This window comes from Giraffa tippelskirchi, chromosome 7, assembly GCF_054371585.1.
Source record: "Giraffa tippelskirchi isolate mGirTip1 chromosome 7, T2T-mGirTip1v1.2.pri, whole genome shotgun sequence".
Classification (NCBI taxonomy): domain Eukaryota; kingdom Metazoa; phylum Chordata; class Mammalia; order Artiodactyla; family Giraffidae; genus Giraffa; species Giraffa tippelskirchi.
The window spans coordinates 5757856-5777520 of NC_137281.1; the positions used below are offsets into that span (position 1 = coordinate 5757856).

Sequence of the window (19665 nt, forward strand, 5' to 3'; positions counted from 1 at the left end):
TTTTCCCTTCTTGCGCCCTAATTCCAGGTCCTATGTTTTAAATGCGCCAATAAAAGTGAACCCACAATACTCTAGGGACCCCCCGTGTACCCTAGTAAAGGCAGATCTGAGGATCCATGCTCTCTCCCACCTCCTTCACCTGGCCCTCGGGTGTGCTGCGTATCCTCCAGGACTTGTGAGCAGTAAGCCTTGCTTTTTTCAAAGTTTCCTGATAGTTTTTGCTGAAGTGTATCTTGCAATCATAATAAGAACAGGTGCCAGCCCATTTACAACATTGGCTCTGGTCGAGGAATCTCTTTGGGGGCTGGCCCCAAGGGCTTCCGTGGTGGCTCAGCTGGTAAAGAATCTGCCTGCAATGCGGGACACCTGGGTTCCATCAAGGCTGTATAATGTCACCCTGCTTATTTAACTTATATGCAGAGTACATCACGAGAAATGCTGGGCTGGATGAAGCACAAGCTGGAATCAAGATTGCCAGGAGAAATGTCAATAACCTCAGATATGCAGATGACACCACCCTTATGGCAGAAAGTGAAGAAGAACTAAAGAGCCTCTTGATGAAAGTGAAAGAGGAGAGTGAAAAAGTTGGCTTAAAGCTCAACATTCAGAAAACGAAGATTATGGCATCCAGTCCCATCACTTCATGGCAAATAGATGGGGATACAGTGGCTGACTTTATTTTTCTGGGCTCCAAAATCACTGCAGATGGTGATTGCAGCCATGAAATTAAAAGATTCTTACTCCTTGGAAGGAAAGTTATGACCAACCTAGGCAGCATATTAAAAAGCAGAGACATTACTTTGTCAACAAAGGTCTGTCTAGTCAAGGCTATGGTTTTTCCAGTAGTCATGTATGGATGTGGGAGTTGGACTCTAAAGAAAGCTGAGCACTGAAGAATTGATGCGTTTGAACTGTGGTGTTGGAGAAGGCTCTTGAGAGTCCCTTGGACTGCAAGGAGATCAAACCAGTCCATCCTAAAGGAGATCAGTCCTGGGTGTTCATTGAAAGGACTGATGTTGAAGCTGAAACTCCAATACTTTGGCCACCTGATGCGAAGAGCTGACTCATTTGAAAAGACCCTGATGCTGGGAAAGATTGAGGGCAGGAGGAGAAGGGGACGACAGAGGATGAGATGGTTGGATGGCATCACCGACTCAATGGACATGAGTTTGGGTAGACTCCAGGAATTGGTGATAGACAGGGAGGCCTGGCACGCTGGGGTTCATGGGGTCACAAAGAGTTGGACACGACTGAGCGACTGAACTGAACTGAACTGAACTGGGCTCGATCCCTGGGTTTGGAAGATCACTTGGAGAAGGGAAAGGCTACCCACTCCGGTATTCAGGCCTGGAGAATTGTATAGTTCATGGGGTCGCAAAGAGTTGGACACGACTGAGCGACTTGCACTTTCACCAAGTAGTGTGGGCCTCGGCGAGTACCCCACGCGACACAAAACAATCACCAAAACAAGGATAAATTATTTCCTAAACTTTATCAAGTAGCTGTGAGGAAAGAAGTTAATAGTTCTAGTGTGGTGCTAAGAGGACATGGATTCCTAGAATCCATTACTGTGACCCCAGCTGCGCTCCAGGACCATGGACAGCGACAACCCTTCAGCTAGGCGCTCCGGGGGTCTGGCAAGGTGATTGGAGTGCCCCCTGGGGGCAGAGACTTGACTAGTCTCAAATGCAGAGGAAAGAGATGGACTGGTGACCTTCTGTCCCTCAGGACAGAGGTGCTGGGCAGGGGACAGCCAAGCTCCTCCTCAGTCTCCCTTGAAAACCTCCTCCTCCAGGGGTGTAGGGGATTTAGCTTCAGGGACACAATTCATTTCGCACAGGCCACTGAGTTCCTTTCCCCTCAGGACTGACTCTACCCTCAACCTTTGCAGAAAATCTTCTGTGTCAGGTTTCTTCCCTCACTTTCCAGTAGGTTGGTATTCTGCACTCGTCTTTAATCCCTTTTTCATACCACCACAGGGCTCTGGGTGATAAGAGAACATGATTATGATCATTTTGTATGCGTGGTGCTCTGCCAAGTCCTGATTCAGCTTAAATAAAGGAATGAAGTCTCAGAAATCTGGTTTAGCTGATAGGTCACAAAAGTAAATTCTAAGTTTTCATTCATTCTACATGAATGGTAAATATTCAGATTGGGGAAAGGATCTTGTGGCCTCAATGGACCACCACACAGAATTATGAAGAGTAGAGAAAGCCAGGCAAGGTCAGGAAAAAGTAGTAGTGGGGTAAGGAGAGGAAGATTCAATAGATACTATAAAGAGGGAAGAATTTTCTGGGACTGGAGGAATTGATAAGAGGTTAGAACTCACTCTCAAGGTGTGAGCTCACGGCTCATGGGAAACCTGAGACTCTGCTGAGAGCCATCTACAAATCCAGTGGCTTTCTGAACTCAAGTTGACCCCAGAAACCTGCAAACACCACACCTAATTCTGGGGCTGGAGCCAGCACCCCACTCCTGTTTCAGCCTCTGATTATTGTCATTCTTTTCGAGCTCTGGTTCTCTCTGTCCCTCCTCGGTGCTGACACTAATACCTGACATTTGCATCCTGGGAACCCTGGAGTCAGGGCACAAGGAGATCCTGAACCCCATGCCATGGTCTGGTGAGGGGGTAGGACACCCAACAACTGGCAAGGGAGTGTTTCTTGTCACAACCATTCCTCACAATGGGCTGATCTCAATGCTCTTCCCTTCTGCCCAGGATTTTGGCCCCTCCAGTCCTGCCTGCCTCGGCGGCCCCACACTCCATTCCTGTCTCCAGCCCTGTGTTGCTACTGAAAGTTCAGCTCAGCTTAGCTTATGCTTTCTGCTTGCTTACTCTGCCTTCTGGCCCCTCCCGCTGAATGAGGTTCTCTTTTTGGGGGGATCTTAGCTGCCTTGGTAGCTGTTTCATGTGTTCAAATAGCGTGTGTGTGTGTTTCTAGTTGGTCTTAGTGGAAGTGTTGCTCTGACATGAGATATTCCATCAAGGCTAGAAACCTTGTTTGCTCTATTTGGCATTTCCTTAAAGATTTATTTGGCTGCACCAGGTCTTATGGCACACAGGATCTTTCCTTGTGGTATGTGGGATCTAGTTCTCTGACCAGAGATTGAACACAGGGCCCCTGCATTGCGAGTGCTGAGTATTATCCACTGGACCACCAGGGAAGTCCCTCGTTTGCTTTATTTTGGTCTTTGCTCAAAAGTCACCTTCTCAAAGAGGCCTTGGCCTCTCAAAACTAAAACAGGACACTTCACTCGCTTTCCCCGTCTGTTGGTTTGTTTCCTATTCATAGCACCCATCATTGTGACTTCATATTACATATTGTCTATTACCTCTCTCCCACAAGATTGTAAACTCCGTGACCAAATTTTTTTTTTTTTCTCTCCCACCGATGTCTAGAAATGCCCTTGCAGACGTCAGGGGCTCCATAAATGTGGCAAGAATGATGTTGTGTTATCCAGTGGAAACACAGATATGGTTTCTGTCCCTAAAGTTCAGTTCAGCTAGGAAGAACAGGGCCCCAAAGGGCTGAATGGCCACACAGTAAGGACCCAGCGGCTGGGGTTTGGGAGAGTCCCAATGTCCTGGGCTGGGCAGGGTGGGAGAAGAAATTCAGGGAAGCTTCCAGGAGGCCCCTGGAGGATGTGAGCGGGAAGATGGGAAAGGAGGGCATTTCTAACAAAGGAGCAGCCCAGCAAAGCTTGGAGGTGGGACTGAGGACACCAAGACTGCCCAGGAGTCAGGCAGGCAGTTTCTAGCCTCACACCTGTCTGGATCGGCAGGGCAGCAACCCCGAAATCGAGCGCCCCCTGGTGGCCAAACCTTAGTGTGAACAGCCAAGTCGGACACATTTATTGAGCGCTTTATCAAACATTCAAAACAGTGCTTAGGTGGGAGGCCTTGATTCCATTTTCAGCGGAGAAAATGGAAGATCCGAGAGGCTGAGTCACTGACCCAAGCTCACCCAGCTCTGCCTCTAGAATCTGAAGTCTGGAGAGCCACCCCATTTGCTCTTCATCCATCAGACAGAGATTCAGGTGATAGTGGGGAGAAGGACTAATTCCACCGTCTTGAAGAACTCCAGGTAGATCCGGGTGAGAGCCCCCAGGTGGGGCTCCAGAGAGGTGGCCTCAGGCCAGTTATGGGCCTCGGGCTACAGCCAATGAGATCATGGTGCGGGTGCAATGAGATGGCCCAGCGCCTGCAGGACACACAGCCCTCACACAGAAACACCATGAGCGCTGTAACTGACATGTCCAGCCAGTTACGTGGTTGTGCTTATCCCACTGCAGGCAAACACGAACATCAGGCAGGCAGTAGGCGATCGAGAAGGGTTAGGACTATCTGAGCTCGTCCAGAACCCCACAGAGGTACAGGCAAGCAGCCCCCTAATTCCCACTCGCTCGGGAATGGAAGGTCGTTTAGTGCTCCCCTCTCTGAGACCCAGGAGTCCCCGGCCCGCAGCCCCAGGAGCCCAGAGCCCCAGCGTCTGCAGGATCGCAGGCAACAGGTTTCGTCTCTCTCCCAGCTGCACACGAAACCCGGGCTCAGGTAACTCGGGTTCATTCCATGTCATTTACAGGCGGCCCGGCACCCCCATGGCGCCGGATCCCAGCGGGGAACTGGAGTCTCTAGAAGTCGGGGACCGGCTCGGAAGTCTGCGGTCGGGACGGCTGAGGCTCCCGCGGCGGCCCCTCCTCGTCCAGCCCCCGGCGGCCCTTGCCGATGGCCAGGCGGGGACGGCCGCGGTTCAGGCCGTCCAGGAGCGCGCAGGCCTGGCAGAGCGCGCGGCTGGCCAGCGCCCCGCAGCGGGAGCAGGCGCCGGGCGGCGGGGGCCGGGCGGCCGGGGCCAGCGCCAGGCGCTCGGCCGAGTGCACCAAGTCCAGCACCGCCGACGGCCGCGCCGCCTCCAGCATCTTGAGCAGGTCGCGCGCGTGGCCGCGGAAGGCCTCGGGCGCGTACACGCACTCCTCGGAGAAGTAGTCGAGGCGGCGGAAGTGCGCGTACAGCACCACCTCCTTCTGAGACGCCAGCTGCAGCGGGCGGCAGCGCGGCAGGGCGCCCCCCTCGCCCGGGGAGCCCAGGCCCCCGCCCCGAGCCAGCCGGCCCGCGTCGCCCCGCAGGAAGTTCATGAGCACCGTCTCCGCCATGTCGTCCGCGTTGTGTCCTGGGGGAGGGGAGATGGGAGCCGTGAGGAGGGTCGGGGTCGGCGGGGCCGCGGGAGGAGGCCCCGGGGCTCCGCGGGGCGGCCTGGGGGCGGCTGCGGAGGGACCCGGCGAGAAACGAGAGGGCGACGCACCCAGGCGTCCGTGGAGCAACCGGGGGAGCCTCACTTACCCCCCACTTATCGCAGACCAGGCCCTCTGCTAGGTGCCCTTTCATGTATTGAGTAAAAGTGCTTTACGCAGCAAATCTCATTTCAATCTCAGTGAAAAGTGTACTTCAGACTGCACAGACGTCCAAATGGCCTTTGATGGAGACTCTCAAGTGGGCTGTTGACACAAGTGCCTCTGAGAATGCAGATCATGGTGTTTAGAGGACCAGGGAGGAAGTAAGCGCACATTCACACAACAGTCACCGTAAAAATGAAGCTAAATTTATTCTGCAACTTGTCATCTTATACTTGTGTGTGTGTGAAAGTTGTTCAGTCATGTCCGGCTCTTTGCGACCCCATGGACTATAACTCGCCAGGCGCTTCTGTCTATGGAATTCTCATACTTGAGTCTATAGTAAAAATGGGTCTTAGGGCTTCTTAAATCGGCCACACTTTCCCTTCTGAGGGCCTTTGCTGTTTCCTCTGCTCAGAATCTCTCCCAATCCCCTTTTGGTCCTTCATCTAAGGACCCACTCAGCCTTCAGGTCTCTGATTACTCAGGAAACTCTTCCTTTCTCCCTTCACTAGGTCTTCCTGCATCACTTTCCTTAGTTGCACTTACCAGGTTATAATTATGTATGTGAGAAACGGACAGGATCAGACACTGGCTTTTGCATCATCATAGCAGCAAATGTTTATAGGTTTACTGTTTCTCATCTCTTGTCTGAGTGTTTCATACAAAATTCATCTAATTCCCAGTAAGTCTAGGATCTGGATAATATTAGTAGCCCTGTTACATAGGAGAGGTAACCGAGGTTAGGTAGTTTGTTCTCTGGTACATAGCTTGCATGTGGTACAAAATAAATGGTCAATAATTATTTGTTGAAGTAATGACTGGGACAGAGAAAAAGTTAGAAGAGAGAGGCTGAAAGACAAAAGGAGTTAAAAGACACAGTTGCGTTTCAGCCTATAGATGGCTTCTGATGGGCGATACCCCTCCATGCCCCTCCTTTTATAAAAAGGGACACAGAGAATGTCATTAAAAAGGAAACAGTGCAGAAGACCACCGCCCTAGCCCCAGAGAGTACTCTTCCACCCCTCTATTTGCCAGCATGTGTGTACCAGATAGGGCTTCTCCAGTGGCTCAGCGGTAAAGCATCCACCTGCAATGCAGAAGCCGCAAGAGACGCAGGTTCTGTCCCCGGGTTGGGAAGATCCCCTGGAGAAGGGCATGGCAACCCACTCCAGTATTCTTGCCTGGAGAATCCCATGCACAAAGGAGCCTGGCTGTTGTCGGCTACAGCCCATAGGGTTGCAAAGAGTCCGAGACGACTGAAGCGACTTGGCATGGATGCGTGTGTGCCAGATAATGGCAATGACTCAAAAGCTTGTCATGCCCATCCTAAAGATGTGCACATACTATGCCCATGAACCTTCAGTGAGCGTGCATATCCCCTTCTTGCTATTTAGATTCTCCAACTAAGACATACAAAGTCTCCATTACCCCTTGGGCACCCACTCCAGCCCCCTTACGGCGCCCGACCCTCTCCCACGCATGCGCCCCTCCCACCACGCCCCCTCTGGGCCGCGCCTGCGCTCACCAGTCACGACGTGCGTGGCTCCCACGAGGCGCGCGCCTTCCTCCAGCGCGCGGCGCCGCAGCACCCCGCAGAAGGTGCAACAGGCGCGGCTGCGGCCGGTGCCGGCCATGTTGCGGGCCACGGCGTCCATCGTCCAGCCCCCGAAGAGGTCCGCGTAGGCCACGACGGTGAGCGGGAGCTCCCAGCGCGCCGCCTGCCGCCGCACGGCCGCCAGCGCCGCGTCCCGGTAGCCGCCGATGCCCTCGTCCACCGCCACGAGGTGCAACGAGATGCCCAGGCGCGGGGCCAGCTCGCGCAGCACGTGCGCCAGCACCGTGGAGTCCTTGCCGCCCGAGGCGCCCACGGCCACCACAGCGCCGGGCGGCAGCAGGCGGCCCGCGACCACCGTGTGCAGCACCTCGGCCTCGAAGGCGGCGCAGAAGCAGGCACCGCACAGCGCCTGGCCCCAGCGCGGACGGCGGAGCGCAGCGCGCGCCTTGTGGCAAGAGGCGCACTGTGGGGCGGGCATCGTCGGGTCCTGGAGAGGCGGGAGGGGTCGGCTTCTCCTGGATGGATGGAGAGGGGAGGCGGGTTACACGTGGGTTCTGGATTGCGGGGGTTGTGGCTTGCCTCCCGGAAGGCTGCCTAGATAGTACCCAGAGTAAACCCATTGTCTGTAACACTCTTTCCCGCAGCACTGTGCAGGCCTGGCACCTTCAAATCTCAGCTTAGCCTTTCAATCACTCATTCATTTTTCATTCACCAAGTATCCACTCAGTACCTTCAAGGTGCCCAACGTTCTCTAGGAACTGGGGACACAGCAATGAGCAAAACAGGAAAGGTTGCAGGCACTAAATTCTAGTGGAAGAGCCGACTCAAGATACTTTCCAGCTATGAGAAGTAATAATATGAGGGAATTATCCTCTGAGCTGAGGCCAGAAGGAGTCAGGCATTAGATCAGTGGGAAGGATTTTCCTGATAAGGAAAGGAAAGGAAAGTCGCTCAGTCGTCCATGGGATTCTCCAGGCAAGAACACTGGAGTGGTTTGCCATTTCCTTCTCCAATTCCTGATAAGAGTTAGCAGCAAATGCAAAGGACATGAAAGTGCACGTCTTGTCTGTGTTCAAGTGCATTGTGGTTGAAGGTCGGAAAGGTTCCGGGGGCTCGGAGGTTGGCTGGGTAAGGAGCTTGGACTTTATTCTGAGAGAAACAGGAACAGTTGGACGATTTTAAGCTCTAGTGACAGAATCTAATTTTTATTTTAACAGGATCCCTTGGACTGCATGTGAATGAATAGAAGGTGGAGCGTGGAAAGGGCCGACATGGGCAGACCAGTGAGGAGGTTCCTGCAGTGATCCAGGTAAGCAACAGTGGTAGCTCGGAGCAGAGTGGAGACAGTGGAATTGGAGAGAAGTAGTCAGATTCTGGATCTGTTTCGGAGACAGAGCAGATGGGACTTTTACAAGCCTCGGGGGAGGGCAGTGGATGAAAGAAACAGGACTCAGGACAACCTCAAGTTTTGTTTTGACTTGAGCACTTGGAAGGTAGTGGGACCATTTAGTAGAGAGGAGGTGAGGGTTGGGGAAGAATGGGGAAATACTGTGAGAGGGGTGAGTTTGGGCATGGTAGATTTGAGGTTCTTTGCTCTGGAAGTCTTTTCAGAACCCTGAGCTGGGTGTGCTGCCTCCTCTAGGCTTCCACGTCCACCTAATCCCCGCCCTTTACCCCCGCCCAGGCCAGTCCTGACCACTCTAGGTTGTAATCGGGACAGAAGAGGGTGCGCTCGCACCGCACCAAGCTTGGGGAAGGGGTGGGGGGTGGGGTGGGGTGGGGGTGGAAACAGGGAGTCAGACCCGGCCGGCAGAATTCAAATCAGGAACGCCAGCTGTTTATGGCACTCCTGCCTGGAGGGCCGCCGGGAGACTGGCTTTGGGGGTTTATGGAGGGGAGTGCTGTCTCCCAGGAATGCCTACCGAGTGCGTGGGAGAGATATAAAGACCGTCAACTCCTCCACTGCAGCGCCACAAACGGCCGGGATCGGCCCGCAGTGGGAGGAGGTACTCACCTGAATAGAATCCACGCGGGAAGGTCCAGGCTCCGAGATAGCGCGGAAGCAAATAGAACTACGATTTCCAGAAGGCTTTGTGGTCTGCCCGCCAACAACTCCCAGGTACCCACGCGGCGGTTGAGTCGGTGGCGCTTACTGCCCTCGGACCAGCTGGGCCTACAACTCCCGGCGGCCCTCGCGGTGACGTCTCTCGCTCCGCCCACAGCTCGCAGAATGCTCCATGCCTCCGGTCCAGCGCGAGCCCTCGTGCGCCTGCGTGGGACCGGTTATGGCGTGATTGTTGCGCTTCCCTGCGCTGCGCGCCGTGTGTGGTTTATCCCAAAGATGGATGCTTTTCAAGTTTTGTGCTCTTGGGGGAGCATGGTGTAATTTGTGGCGGGGGTGGAGAGGCGTCGGAGTGGGGTATCATGGGGATGAGGTGCGAAAGGTAACGAGGGCGCTGGACCGATTCCAAGGTTCGAGGTTACAGGTTGGGTTCTTGCGTGCGCGCCTGCTGGCAGAGGTGGGAGTGAATGTGCGCCCCGGCCCAGGCCTCCGCGGTGCGGACTGGCCGTGTTACGCTTATGCGGAGCAGAAATGTAGCAGTTTGCGGTTCTTACACGCGTGCACCGGGTTCAGGTCAAGAATGCGGTGAGCAGTTACGCTCACGCTTGCTGAAGGCCCATTGCTCACGCCTCCTGCCTGTTGGAGTTGAAGGCCGAGTTCCGGATGGAGGGCAGGTGAAACGCGTGGGATGCAGGGTCCCCAGATCAAAAGCCGGAGCACCTTCCCAAGTATCGGCTGGAGCCCTGCACCCAGGGTCGAAGCCCTCAGCCTCTTTCCAGCCCCCAAACTGCCCCCTTTCCTGCCTATTATAGTCTGAGATTCTCTTGTCTCTACCCCTGTGAGACCCTTTAGAGGGTAGGGATAGGGGACGTTTGAGTGTCTAAACCTATTGGTTGAAGCGTGGTCATCGGGTTCATTCATTTGTCAATCATTTCCTAGGGCTTCCTGTGCCAGATCCTATCCTCTGGGCATACCAGGCCTGGCTGGAGAGAGAAGCATGGCAAAGCTTGATGTGGAGCGGGCAGATGACTGGGGCTGTAGGAGCCCAGAGGTGACAGGTGCTGCTAACCAGTGTATGGGGTGCGGGTAAGGAAGCGGGACAGCACTTTGTAAGGAGTTAGCAGTATGCCAGACACCCATCCCCTGCACTTTGCTCGCACCGTCTCAAGTTCCTGGTCAGTAAAATGGGGATGATAGTACCTGCCTCACAGTGTGTGTGAGAATAAATGAGTTAGTAGGGAAGTGTTTACTGAAAAAAAAACTTGTACTTCTCATTGCACTTAATTCTCATAACTGGGCATGGCTTCCATTTCTGGAACATGTGTAAATTTTCTTTTAAAGGAAGTCTTGAGTTGGGCATTTCAAAACCTCAGACAACCTACAGAGAGTCTAAGGCAGTTCTCAGTTGAGGGTGAATTTATCCCCAAGAGAACATTTGGTGATGTCTGGAGACATTTTTAATTGTCACAACTAGGGTGCAAGGGGCAGAGTGTGGCCGGTACCCGGCAGAGGCCAGGGTTGACGGTAAACATATGCTGCACCAGATGGCCTCCACAGGGCAGAATCATCCGGCCCCACATAACAGTAGTGCTGAGGCCGAGGGGCCCTGGCTTAAGTGGTATTCTGCTGTGCTTTGGTTTTCAACCTCAAAATCAGTATGCACATTCAGGTGTTTCTATGTTGATTTTAGTCTCTGGCTTTGAAAGTTTCTTTAAGTATTATGGTGGCTCTCCACACCGCTCACATACTTTAGGGTGAGAAGTTAGTTAAAAAAAAAAAAAAAGTTTGTCTTAAACTGGATGCCAGTGAAAAAAAGAAAGTGGATGTGAAAGCTGGCCTGCCAGGGTGACTCCATGTCCCCTTGCTTAGTTTGTGACCTTGAGTGAGTGACTTGACCTTTCTGGGCTTCCTGTATGTAGTGGGGATGATAAAATAGCAGCTGTTGGAGGAACTAGATGATTTCATATTTTCAAAGCACCCCAAACCGTGCCTGGTGCTTCATAAGTGCTGTGAAAAGAGCAGAGGGCAGTGTTCGGTTCCTTATGTCTCTTTCTGGGGGCCGCAGTTCATTACTCATTAACTTTGTTTCTGAAGGGAAAGACTGAATTGGTGTCAGAGGGCTTCTGGAGAGTGGCTGCAGCTTCTCATCATTGCACAGTAAAGATTGAGTCCCTCAGCCTGATGTTAGTGACCTGGCCCCTGATGACTTCTCAGCCTCACCTCTCACCCTGCATCTCTGGCAGGCCCCCATATTTTCCTGAGGAAGAAGTTTTTCTGCCAGGTGTCTGCACACGCTGTTTCCTCTTCTGAAGACTCTCTGTCCTGCATCCCTCCTCCCCCAACACCCTGATTCCTCTTTCTCATCCAGATGGCCATGTGGGTACTTCCCCCAGGAAGCCCACAGGACCCCTCCCCTGCCCTGGATTAACAAGCCACCTCTGGGCTCCCATGGCCCCTTACTTTGTCAGAGGCCCTGTCACCTTGGGTTGTGGCTGTCTCAGTTTCACTGTCTCTTTGGGTTGGGTGCTTTCCGAGAGAAGGGTTGGTTGGGTTTGCATCTGGGTCCATAGCTTCCTGTACAGAAGGCCTGGGACAGAGCAGGCAACACATTCACGGACCGTCCTGAGCTGCTTCTGGCCTACCTCTCCTTCCTTGCCTCCTCCTCTTATCTGCACCCCAGGGAACACAGCTCAGGCAGGAGATTGCTGCTGTGGAATGTGGTGGTTAAGGTCTAGGCAGCAGGTTCAGATCCTGGGATCTAGTTGTGTGAGTGTCGCTAAGTTACATTTCCTCACCTGTAGGGGATGAAATAGTCCCGCCTTCATAGGAGCAGAGCAGTGGTTCTCAACTTGGGATGATTTTGACCCACAACTGGGGTTGGGGTACTGGCATCCAGTAGGCAGAGACCAGCAATGTTACTAAATCTCGAACACAGAGGTCAGCCTCCATGGCAAAGAACTAGCTTCCCCAAAACGTCAGTAGTGCTGAGATTGAGAGGAGATACTTGCTGAGTGCTTAGAACAGCTCTGGGGCCACAGAAAGCACTCTAGATAATTAGCTATGATTACCGTGGTGGCGCTAGTGGTAAAGAACCTGCCTGCCAATGCAGGAGACATGAGATTAGGGTTTGATCCCTGGGTCAGGAAGATCCCTGGAGGAGGGCATAGCAACCCATTCCAGTATTGTAGCCTGGAGAATCCCATGGACAGAGGAGGCTACAGTTCTTAGGGTTGCAAAGAATCAGATAGGACTGAAGTGACTTGGTATGCTCTGTGACTACATACACCAAGCTCTCTGTTGCCTCCACCTCTCTGCCCAGAATACCCTTCCCCCACTTTTGAATGGGGCTTAGATGCCTACTTATCCTTCAAGACCTACCCGGACATTACCTCTTTGGGGAAACTTTCCCTGACCTCTACCATCGTTGTCCCCCCAAGACACACCTTCAGTCAAGCGGTGACTCTTTGGAGTCACACATACGAACCTGGACTCAAACTCATGCTCTCTTTTCGCACCTGAATAACTGAGCCTCGGTATCCCTTTCTTTGAAACCACAGGATGGCTTTGAGGATGAAACAGACCAGCACCAGGAAAGTGTTTGATTAATGTCGGGACTCCCATTGTGGGATGTAGAGTCAATAAAACCTAAAGGCTTAGTGGTGGTTTAGATTGAGGGAAATTGTTTAGAAATATGCTTTTAAGTATGTTTTACTGCAGAAAAAATAGGAACAAGCAAAATTATCTGTAGCACTGGGAAAGTTAAGGAAAAAGATGTTATATGCTATGTGCACAAGACCCGCTTCTAATGAATAAAAACTCAGAAAGTGAAAGCAACAGGGTAGGGAAAAATATACTAGGAAAACAACTCAAGAAACTTTTTAGCCACGTGAGCCACTAAACAAAACATTTTGAGTCAAAAAGCACTATTAGTAATAAATGTCATCACAAATGAAAAAGGAATAACCAGGATGACGAAACAGTTCTAAACTCAGATGCACCTAATAACATAATCCCAAAAGAAATAAAACTAAAGTTAACAGGATGACAAGAAGAAATTGAAACATTCTGTAAGAACCGTGACATTTTACTGCATCTCTCTAATTAATCGACAGCAATAAAGCTATGGAAAAGTTGAACACGACCACTCACAAGCTTGCACTCAGTGACTTAAATGGTAGCTGGTGATTTGAGAATATAGGTTTTTGCCAGGCACATGTGAATTATGTACAGATGTCCAAGGTGTGGCTGTTCAAAATGGTACCGACTGGCCATGTGGCTAGTGAGCACTTGAACTGTGGATAATCTGAATTGAGCTGTGCTGCAAAGGTAAATATATACCAGATTAGAAGACTTATGTGAAAAAAAATGGAATATCTCACAAAAATTTTTGTATCTTGATTACATGTTGAAATGGTAATCTTTTTATATATTGGGTTAAGTGTAATATTAAAAATTAATTGTACCCATTTATTTTTACTCTCTGTGGCTAGTAGGAAATTTTAAATTCCATCTGTGACTTGTATTACGTTGGATAGCAGAGACCCACAAGTGAGTCTCAGCAAATAGCAGTCACTTTGCTCTACTCCCCAGGACAAGGGACCTTGACCAAGAAGCTTAATATATGTACTTCTGATCTAGTAAGTTTTTCCCATTAGCCTCTCTTTTATGATTTAGGAGGGCTTCACTTGTGGCTCAGCTGGTAAAGAATCCACCTGCAATGCAGGAGACCGGGGTTCAATTTCTGGGTTGGGAAGGGAACAGCTACCCACTCCAGTATTCTGGCCTGGAGAATTCCATGAACTGTATAGTCTAGAAGGGTCACAAAGAGACACAGCTGAGTGACTTTCACTTTCGTTTTGTGATTTAGGAAATGGCTAAAACAGCTTTTCATAAATCTTGAAACTAGTTAAGACATAAGAAGTCTGAGTTGTGTGTGTGTGTGGGGGGGGTGGTATAGGCATAAACTTCCTGACTTTCAAGGAGGTAAGAAATGTCTTTGAGGGTACAGAAGCTGTTTTCTCTAACAAGGCAGAGGTCTCCCAAGTGGGGTGTGTACACAAAACTCCGTGTACAGTGATGTGTTCTGTTCTCATATTGGTATGTTCTGTTTCCAGAACCAAAAGCATTTCAATTTAGTGAAGCTAATGAAAAAAAAAATTAACTGGAATGTTTCCAGGGACAAAATTTTCAAGTTACACTGAATACAGTATCCAGGTAAACTGGTTAGAATTGGTGCACATTCTGATGGGGGCGGCTGACACGGACAGTCACAATCCATGATGATCAGATGATGGATGAGGGAGATAACGGGCTATGGAAGCCACGAGGGGCTACTTGGTGCTTGTGGTGGCGGAGGGGAGAGGGGTCACCCAGAATTAGCAGGAGTGGAGTAGGTCCCTTCCTTTCAGGATGCTGGAGATGTGAGAGAACCTGACCCTGTCCTGGGAAAATGCTGAGTCCAGTCCAACCCCTTGATTTATGCACATTGTGGGTCCTTGAACAGCAAGCTATAAGCCCCTTTTTACACACAAGGACATCGAGCCCTAGAGAGATTAGGTCACTTAGCCAGGGGAGCACCCAGCCAGCGTCCAGTGTGCCCAGAAGGTAGGAGTGATGAGGCTGGAGATGTGTGCACAGCAGGTCCTCAGAGCAGGTGGTGTGACCTTGAGTGGCCTCGGCAAGTCTCTCTCTCGGTCTCCCTCTGTGGCATGTGCAGAGCCAGGTGGGGAAAGATGAGAGCAGGAGACAGGGATGGAGCCACCCGGGGCTGAAGTGAAGGGTTTACAAGATGGGAGGAATGACCTTTGGCTTTCTTCCCCAGAATGGTACAGCAGAGGGGGATGCTGCTGTTATTTCTGGGGGAGCAGTTGCTGCTGGTGGGGGCATTCCTCTACCAGAACCACCACCACCACAGCCTCACCACCTCCCTGCATTTTAACCAGTGACATCCGCAAAACCCCTGTTTCCAAACGATCATGTACTGAAGTTCCAGGTGGCTGCGAATTTGTGGGGGGACATGATTTAACCCAGTACCCCTGGGTGGTGGGGGTTTCTGGGGTTGGTCCCTGACTATCCCTGGCCTCTGCCTCTCTCAGGTGGCCCCTTGAAGGTGATGATCCCAGAGAACCTGATGATGGAGCAGGTGGTGGAAAGGAACCCCCTGGTGGAGCTGGGAGGCCAGTACTGGCCACCCGACTATTGGGTGCAGCCCCACGCGACCGTAGTGGTGCCCTACTGTGGGCAGGCCCAGCACCTGCTCTCCCACCTGCACCCCTTCCTACAGTGATAGCGACTGCACTGTGCCAGCTACATGGTGAACCAGGTGCAGCAGGAATGAGGAGGCACAGGAGCAAGAGGGCAGAGGGGTCTGAGCCTGGCCTTGGAGAGTCAGGGCTGGAGTTGTCAGTGTCTGAGCTGAGAGTGTCTGTGCCAGAGAGTATCCAGGGGGCAGGATTGGTGAGTCAAGAAGAACTTGGACTGGGGGAGACCAGAACCAAGGGCTATAGGTTTGGTCTAGACGGGCTGAGTCTGGGATCCATTTGAATAGCTGTCTAAGGGAAGGGCTCATCCCGCTGAGTCTGGGTCTCTCTGAGACCAAGGCTTGTCGGATTGGGCAGCAACCTAAGGGGTAAAGTAAAGTGCTGGGTCTGAGGTCTGTTAGATGCCTGTTTGAATCTTGGCCTTGCCCGTTACTACTTGTGTGGTCTGAGGTTGGGGCCAGTCTTCATCTCTCCATCCATCCATCCAGTCATTCAACACACTGTTCCTCAGTATGACTGTGTATAAACTTGGGGAACCTGTGCTACTGTTTTCTCATTCATGAGTCAAAGATTCATTGAGATAATGAGTGTAAAGCAATGAATGTAAAGCCTGGCACATAGTAGGTACTTAATAAGTGACAGTGATGATGATGGTGGTGGTGGTGGTGATGGTTTTGATGGTGGTGATTCTGGTAATGATGGTGATCGCTCTTTCTGCTGGTGACAGTGGTGATGCTGGTGGTGATAGTGATGATGGTGGTGGTGGTCATGGTGGTGATGGTCATGATGATGATGTTGGTAATAGTGATGATGGAGGTTAGGTCTGCTAATTATGTTAAGATGATGAAGATAGTGATAGTGATAATGGTGGTGATGCTGATGATGAATATCGTGGTAATGATAAGTGAGGCTGGTTATGGTTAAGATGGTGATGAAGAAGATGATAGAGGAGAACAAGGAAGAGAGGCAGATCTTATCCTGAGCATCAGACCTAGTCTTTGGCAGGAGCAGAAAGAGAAGTACAGGTGGTCCCCAGTCTCTCCTGACCTCTGCCTCCCTCAGATGATCCCTTGAAGGTGACGATCCTTGAGAACCTTGAAAGTGGCCACGAAGGGAGAGCTGAGAAACTGAAGATGCTAAGTCTGCCGAGGATGGGGGTGGGGATTCAAGGAAAGATTCCTGGGTATGTGTGGGGGGGTAACCTTTGAACTGAGCCTTCCTGGACAGGTCTGGGTTTTCCATCTCCACAGTGGGAATAAAAAGGGGTTCTAGGCAGGAGAATGGCACTTGGAAAGGTGAGAGAGGATGGGCCTGGCAAGTGGCGGGGACACCACTACCTGTGGGGAGTATCTCCGTCCACCCTAGGTGAACGACACTGCCTTCAACCAGGGCAAGCTGTGCAATGTGGGGTTCTGGGAGGCCATGCAGGACAAGGACTGGGACTGTGTCTTTTTGCATGATGTGAACCTGCTCCCAGAGGATGACCACAGCCTCTGCATCTGCGACATCTTCCCTGCCCGTGTTCCATGGCCATCAATCGACAAGTTCGAATACAAGTAGGTTGAGGGAGGGGACCTCCTGTGGGGGGGACTCTTGGCCAGGCCCTGCCCATCTGTACCGTCCAGGCCCTGATCCCTGGGGCTGATGATGGAGAGGATGAAGAGGCCTGGGGAAAGGCCTTGTAGACAGGGAGAACCTTCTTCCTGGATGTGGATATCAAATGAGAGTGGGATTAGTTATCAGTGAGGGAGTAAGGATGCATTTAATAAAGTGGTAGGCAGAGAAGTTATAACAGAGGTCAGAGGAGAACTTATAACAGGAGGGACCATTGATGGGGTACAAGATGGGCCTGTCAGATGATTCAAGGAGGGGATTTCCCAGGGTTATGTGAGGGGTCATCTCAAGGGGCAGGGCTGCCCCAGGATCAGGCACAGGGACATCCTAGGGGTCGGGGAGAGGTTACCAAGGGAGAGAGTGGGGAACGGCTAACCCAGAAATAAACCTTGTGGTCCTGGCCAGCAAAGGGCCAGGGCCCATTGTCTGAAATGCCCTGTGCTTCCAACTCTCCCTGCCTCTGCAGGCTTCCCTATCGAGGCTACTGTGGAGGGGTGTTTGCCCTGCGCCCCATTCACTACCTGAGGATCAGTGGCTTCCCCAACACCAACTGGGGCTGGGATCAAGAGGACAGTGACATCACTGTCAGGTCGGGGGCACTGCTTTGGGGAGCCTTGCTCAGGGGCGGCAGGCCCCTCCATGGTGCGGGGGCCACGGGGTGCCCAAGACTGAGTGGGAACGTGAGCTGTGTTGGCTTGTGGGAGACACAAGCCACTCTGGCCTGAGGGGCCGGGTGTGGATGGGGACCCTATCAAAGGAGACAGGCATCTGGCCTCATGCCCTCTCCCCTGTAAGGCTGCAACTCGGCGGGACACTCCTCTCAGGCCTCATTTGCCCTTTGGCTGCTACCACATACTGGAGGAAGGGCAGGACCCCAGCCTCAAGCAGAGCTCCCAGAGGTAGTCGGGGTGTGGGGTGGGGGTGGACAGTCCTGGGTCTGTTCCCAAGCCCTCGGCTCACACAGCTGCAGGGCAGCCCCCCAGCCATCCCCCCTAGTTTCCTGTTAAAGGAGGCTTTATTTTACTGCCGTCCCTAACCCCCATCCTTTCATTGCCATTCACTTGGTCACACAGGGCCCCGTTCTGTGGTCACACATTGACCACGTTCTGGTTCTTTCCACACAGTTGAAGTGCTTAATGCTTATTCACCTGTTTATTTCTCACAAGTATTTGTGGGGTAGCATTACTGTCATCTTCCTTTTGAAAACTGGGGGCAGATAAATATCTTGCTTGATTGATATGGAATCAAGTACAGGAACCCAAGGGCTTCCCAGGTGGCTCAGTGGTAAAGAATCCACCTGCCAGAATGCAAATTGGTACAGCCACTATGGAAGACAGTATGGCGATTCCTTAAAAAAGAAAAAACTAGGAGTGAATCTACCACATGACCCAACAATCCCACTACTGGGCAAATATGCCAAGAAAACCATAATTGAAAAAGATACATGCATCCCAGTGTTCATTGCAGCACTATTTACGATAGTTAGGACATGGGAGCAACCTAGATGTCTATCAACAGATGAATGGATAAAAAAAGCTGTGGTTCATATATACAGTGGAATATTATTCATCCATAGAAAGGAATGCATTTGAATCAGTTCTAATGAGGTGGGTGAACCTAGAGCCTATTATACAGAGTGAAGTAAGAAAGAGAAAAACAAATATCATATATTAAGCATATATATGGAGTCTAGAAAGATGGTACTGATAAACCCAGTTGCAGGGCAGCAATGAAGATGCACACACACACAGACTTGTGGACACAGTGGGGGAAGGAGAGGGTGGGACAAATGGAGAGAGTAGCGTGGAGACATATACATTACCATATGTGAAATAGAGAGCCAGTGGGAATTTGCTGTGACTCAGGGAGCTCAAACAATGCTCTGTGACAGCCTAGAGCGGTGGGATGGGGTGAGAGGTGGGAGATTCAAGAGGGAGGGGACATATGTATACCTATAGCTGATCCATGTTGATGTATGGCAGAAACCAACACAATATTGCAAAGCAATTGTCCGTCAGTTATAAATAAAAAAGAATCCACCTACCAATGCAGGAGACACAGGAAATGCAGGTTTGACCCCTGGGTCAGGAAGATCCCCTGGAGGAGAAAATGGCAAACCACTCCAGTGTTCTTGCCTGAGAAATCCCATGGACAGAAGAGCCTGATGGGCTACAGTCCACGGGGTTGCAAAGAGGCAGACATGACTGAGCAGGCACCGATGCACAGGAATCTGGCTCCTGGGCCTATCTACTTACAAATTATGCTGTTCTACTCCCTTCTTATAGCAGAAAAAAAAGGAGGGGGGGAGTGGGAAAGAATAATAAAATATGTGGAGACTTCCCTGGCAGTCCAGCGGTTAAGACTCTGAGTTCCCAATGCAGAGGATACAGGTTTGATTCCTGGTCACAGAACTAAGATCCTGGGTGTGGCCCACCACCCCCCCCAAAACTGAGGGTAGCAGAATAAATTACAGCATGTCCTCATACTGATAGAACACTGATGCAGTCACTGAACAGCTGTGTTGCAGACTGAAAAGAACAAGTGCACAGCTATGTGATATGATTCGATGTTTACAAAACCAAGAGGGAAGAGTACCTATATAGGTGTACGCTTATGAGCATAGCAATGAGTGTGCGGGAATAACAAGTGTTGGCAGACTTCTTTCTGAGCTGGAGGGTAAATACTTTCAGTTTGCAAGCCATATGGCCTTTGCCACAACTACTCAGCTCTGCCACTGAAGCACAAAAGCAGCCACAGACATCACACAAACAAATGACCATGGC

The 19665-nt window shown here is 51.4% G+C and overlaps 1 protein-coding gene and 1 long non-coding RNA gene across 2 annotated transcripts; one reads left to right on the forward strand and one right to left on the reverse strand.

The window, feature by feature from the left end:
- Window positions 1-3852: 3852 nt before the first annotated feature.
- Window positions 3853-9056, reverse strand: LOC145515147 (cytoplasmic tRNA 2-thiolation protein 1-like). The gene is made up of 3 exons (XM_081514872.1): window positions 8961-9056; window positions 6917-7461; window positions 3853-5168 (listed from the first exon to the last, which is right to left on the reverse strand). The coding sequence occupies exons 2-3, from the start codon at window positions 7422-7424 to the stop codon at window positions 4633-4635; spliced, it is 1044 nt and encodes a 347-aa protein (XP_081370998.1). The 5' UTR covers window positions 7425-7461; window positions 8961-9056; the 3' UTR covers window positions 3853-4632.
- LOC145515186 (uncharacterized) lies at window positions 6892-15075 on the forward strand. Its single transcript, XR_014060729.1, has 3 exons — window positions 6892-7083; window positions 8164-8255; window positions 8915-15075. It is a non-coding gene; the product is annotated as an uncharacterized LOC145515186 (long non-coding RNA).
- Window positions 15076-19665: the final 4590 nt, after the last annotated feature.

Coding starts and splice junctions, on each gene's coding strand:
- LOC145515147 (XM_081514872.1), bottom strand. CDS start 7,424: ATGCCCGCCCCACAGTGCGCCTCTTGCCACAAGGCGCGCGCTGCGCTC. Junction 5,169..6,916: donor AGCCACGCACGTCGTGACTG/GTGAGCGCAGGC, acceptor CCCCTCCCCCAG/GACACAACGCGGACGACATG.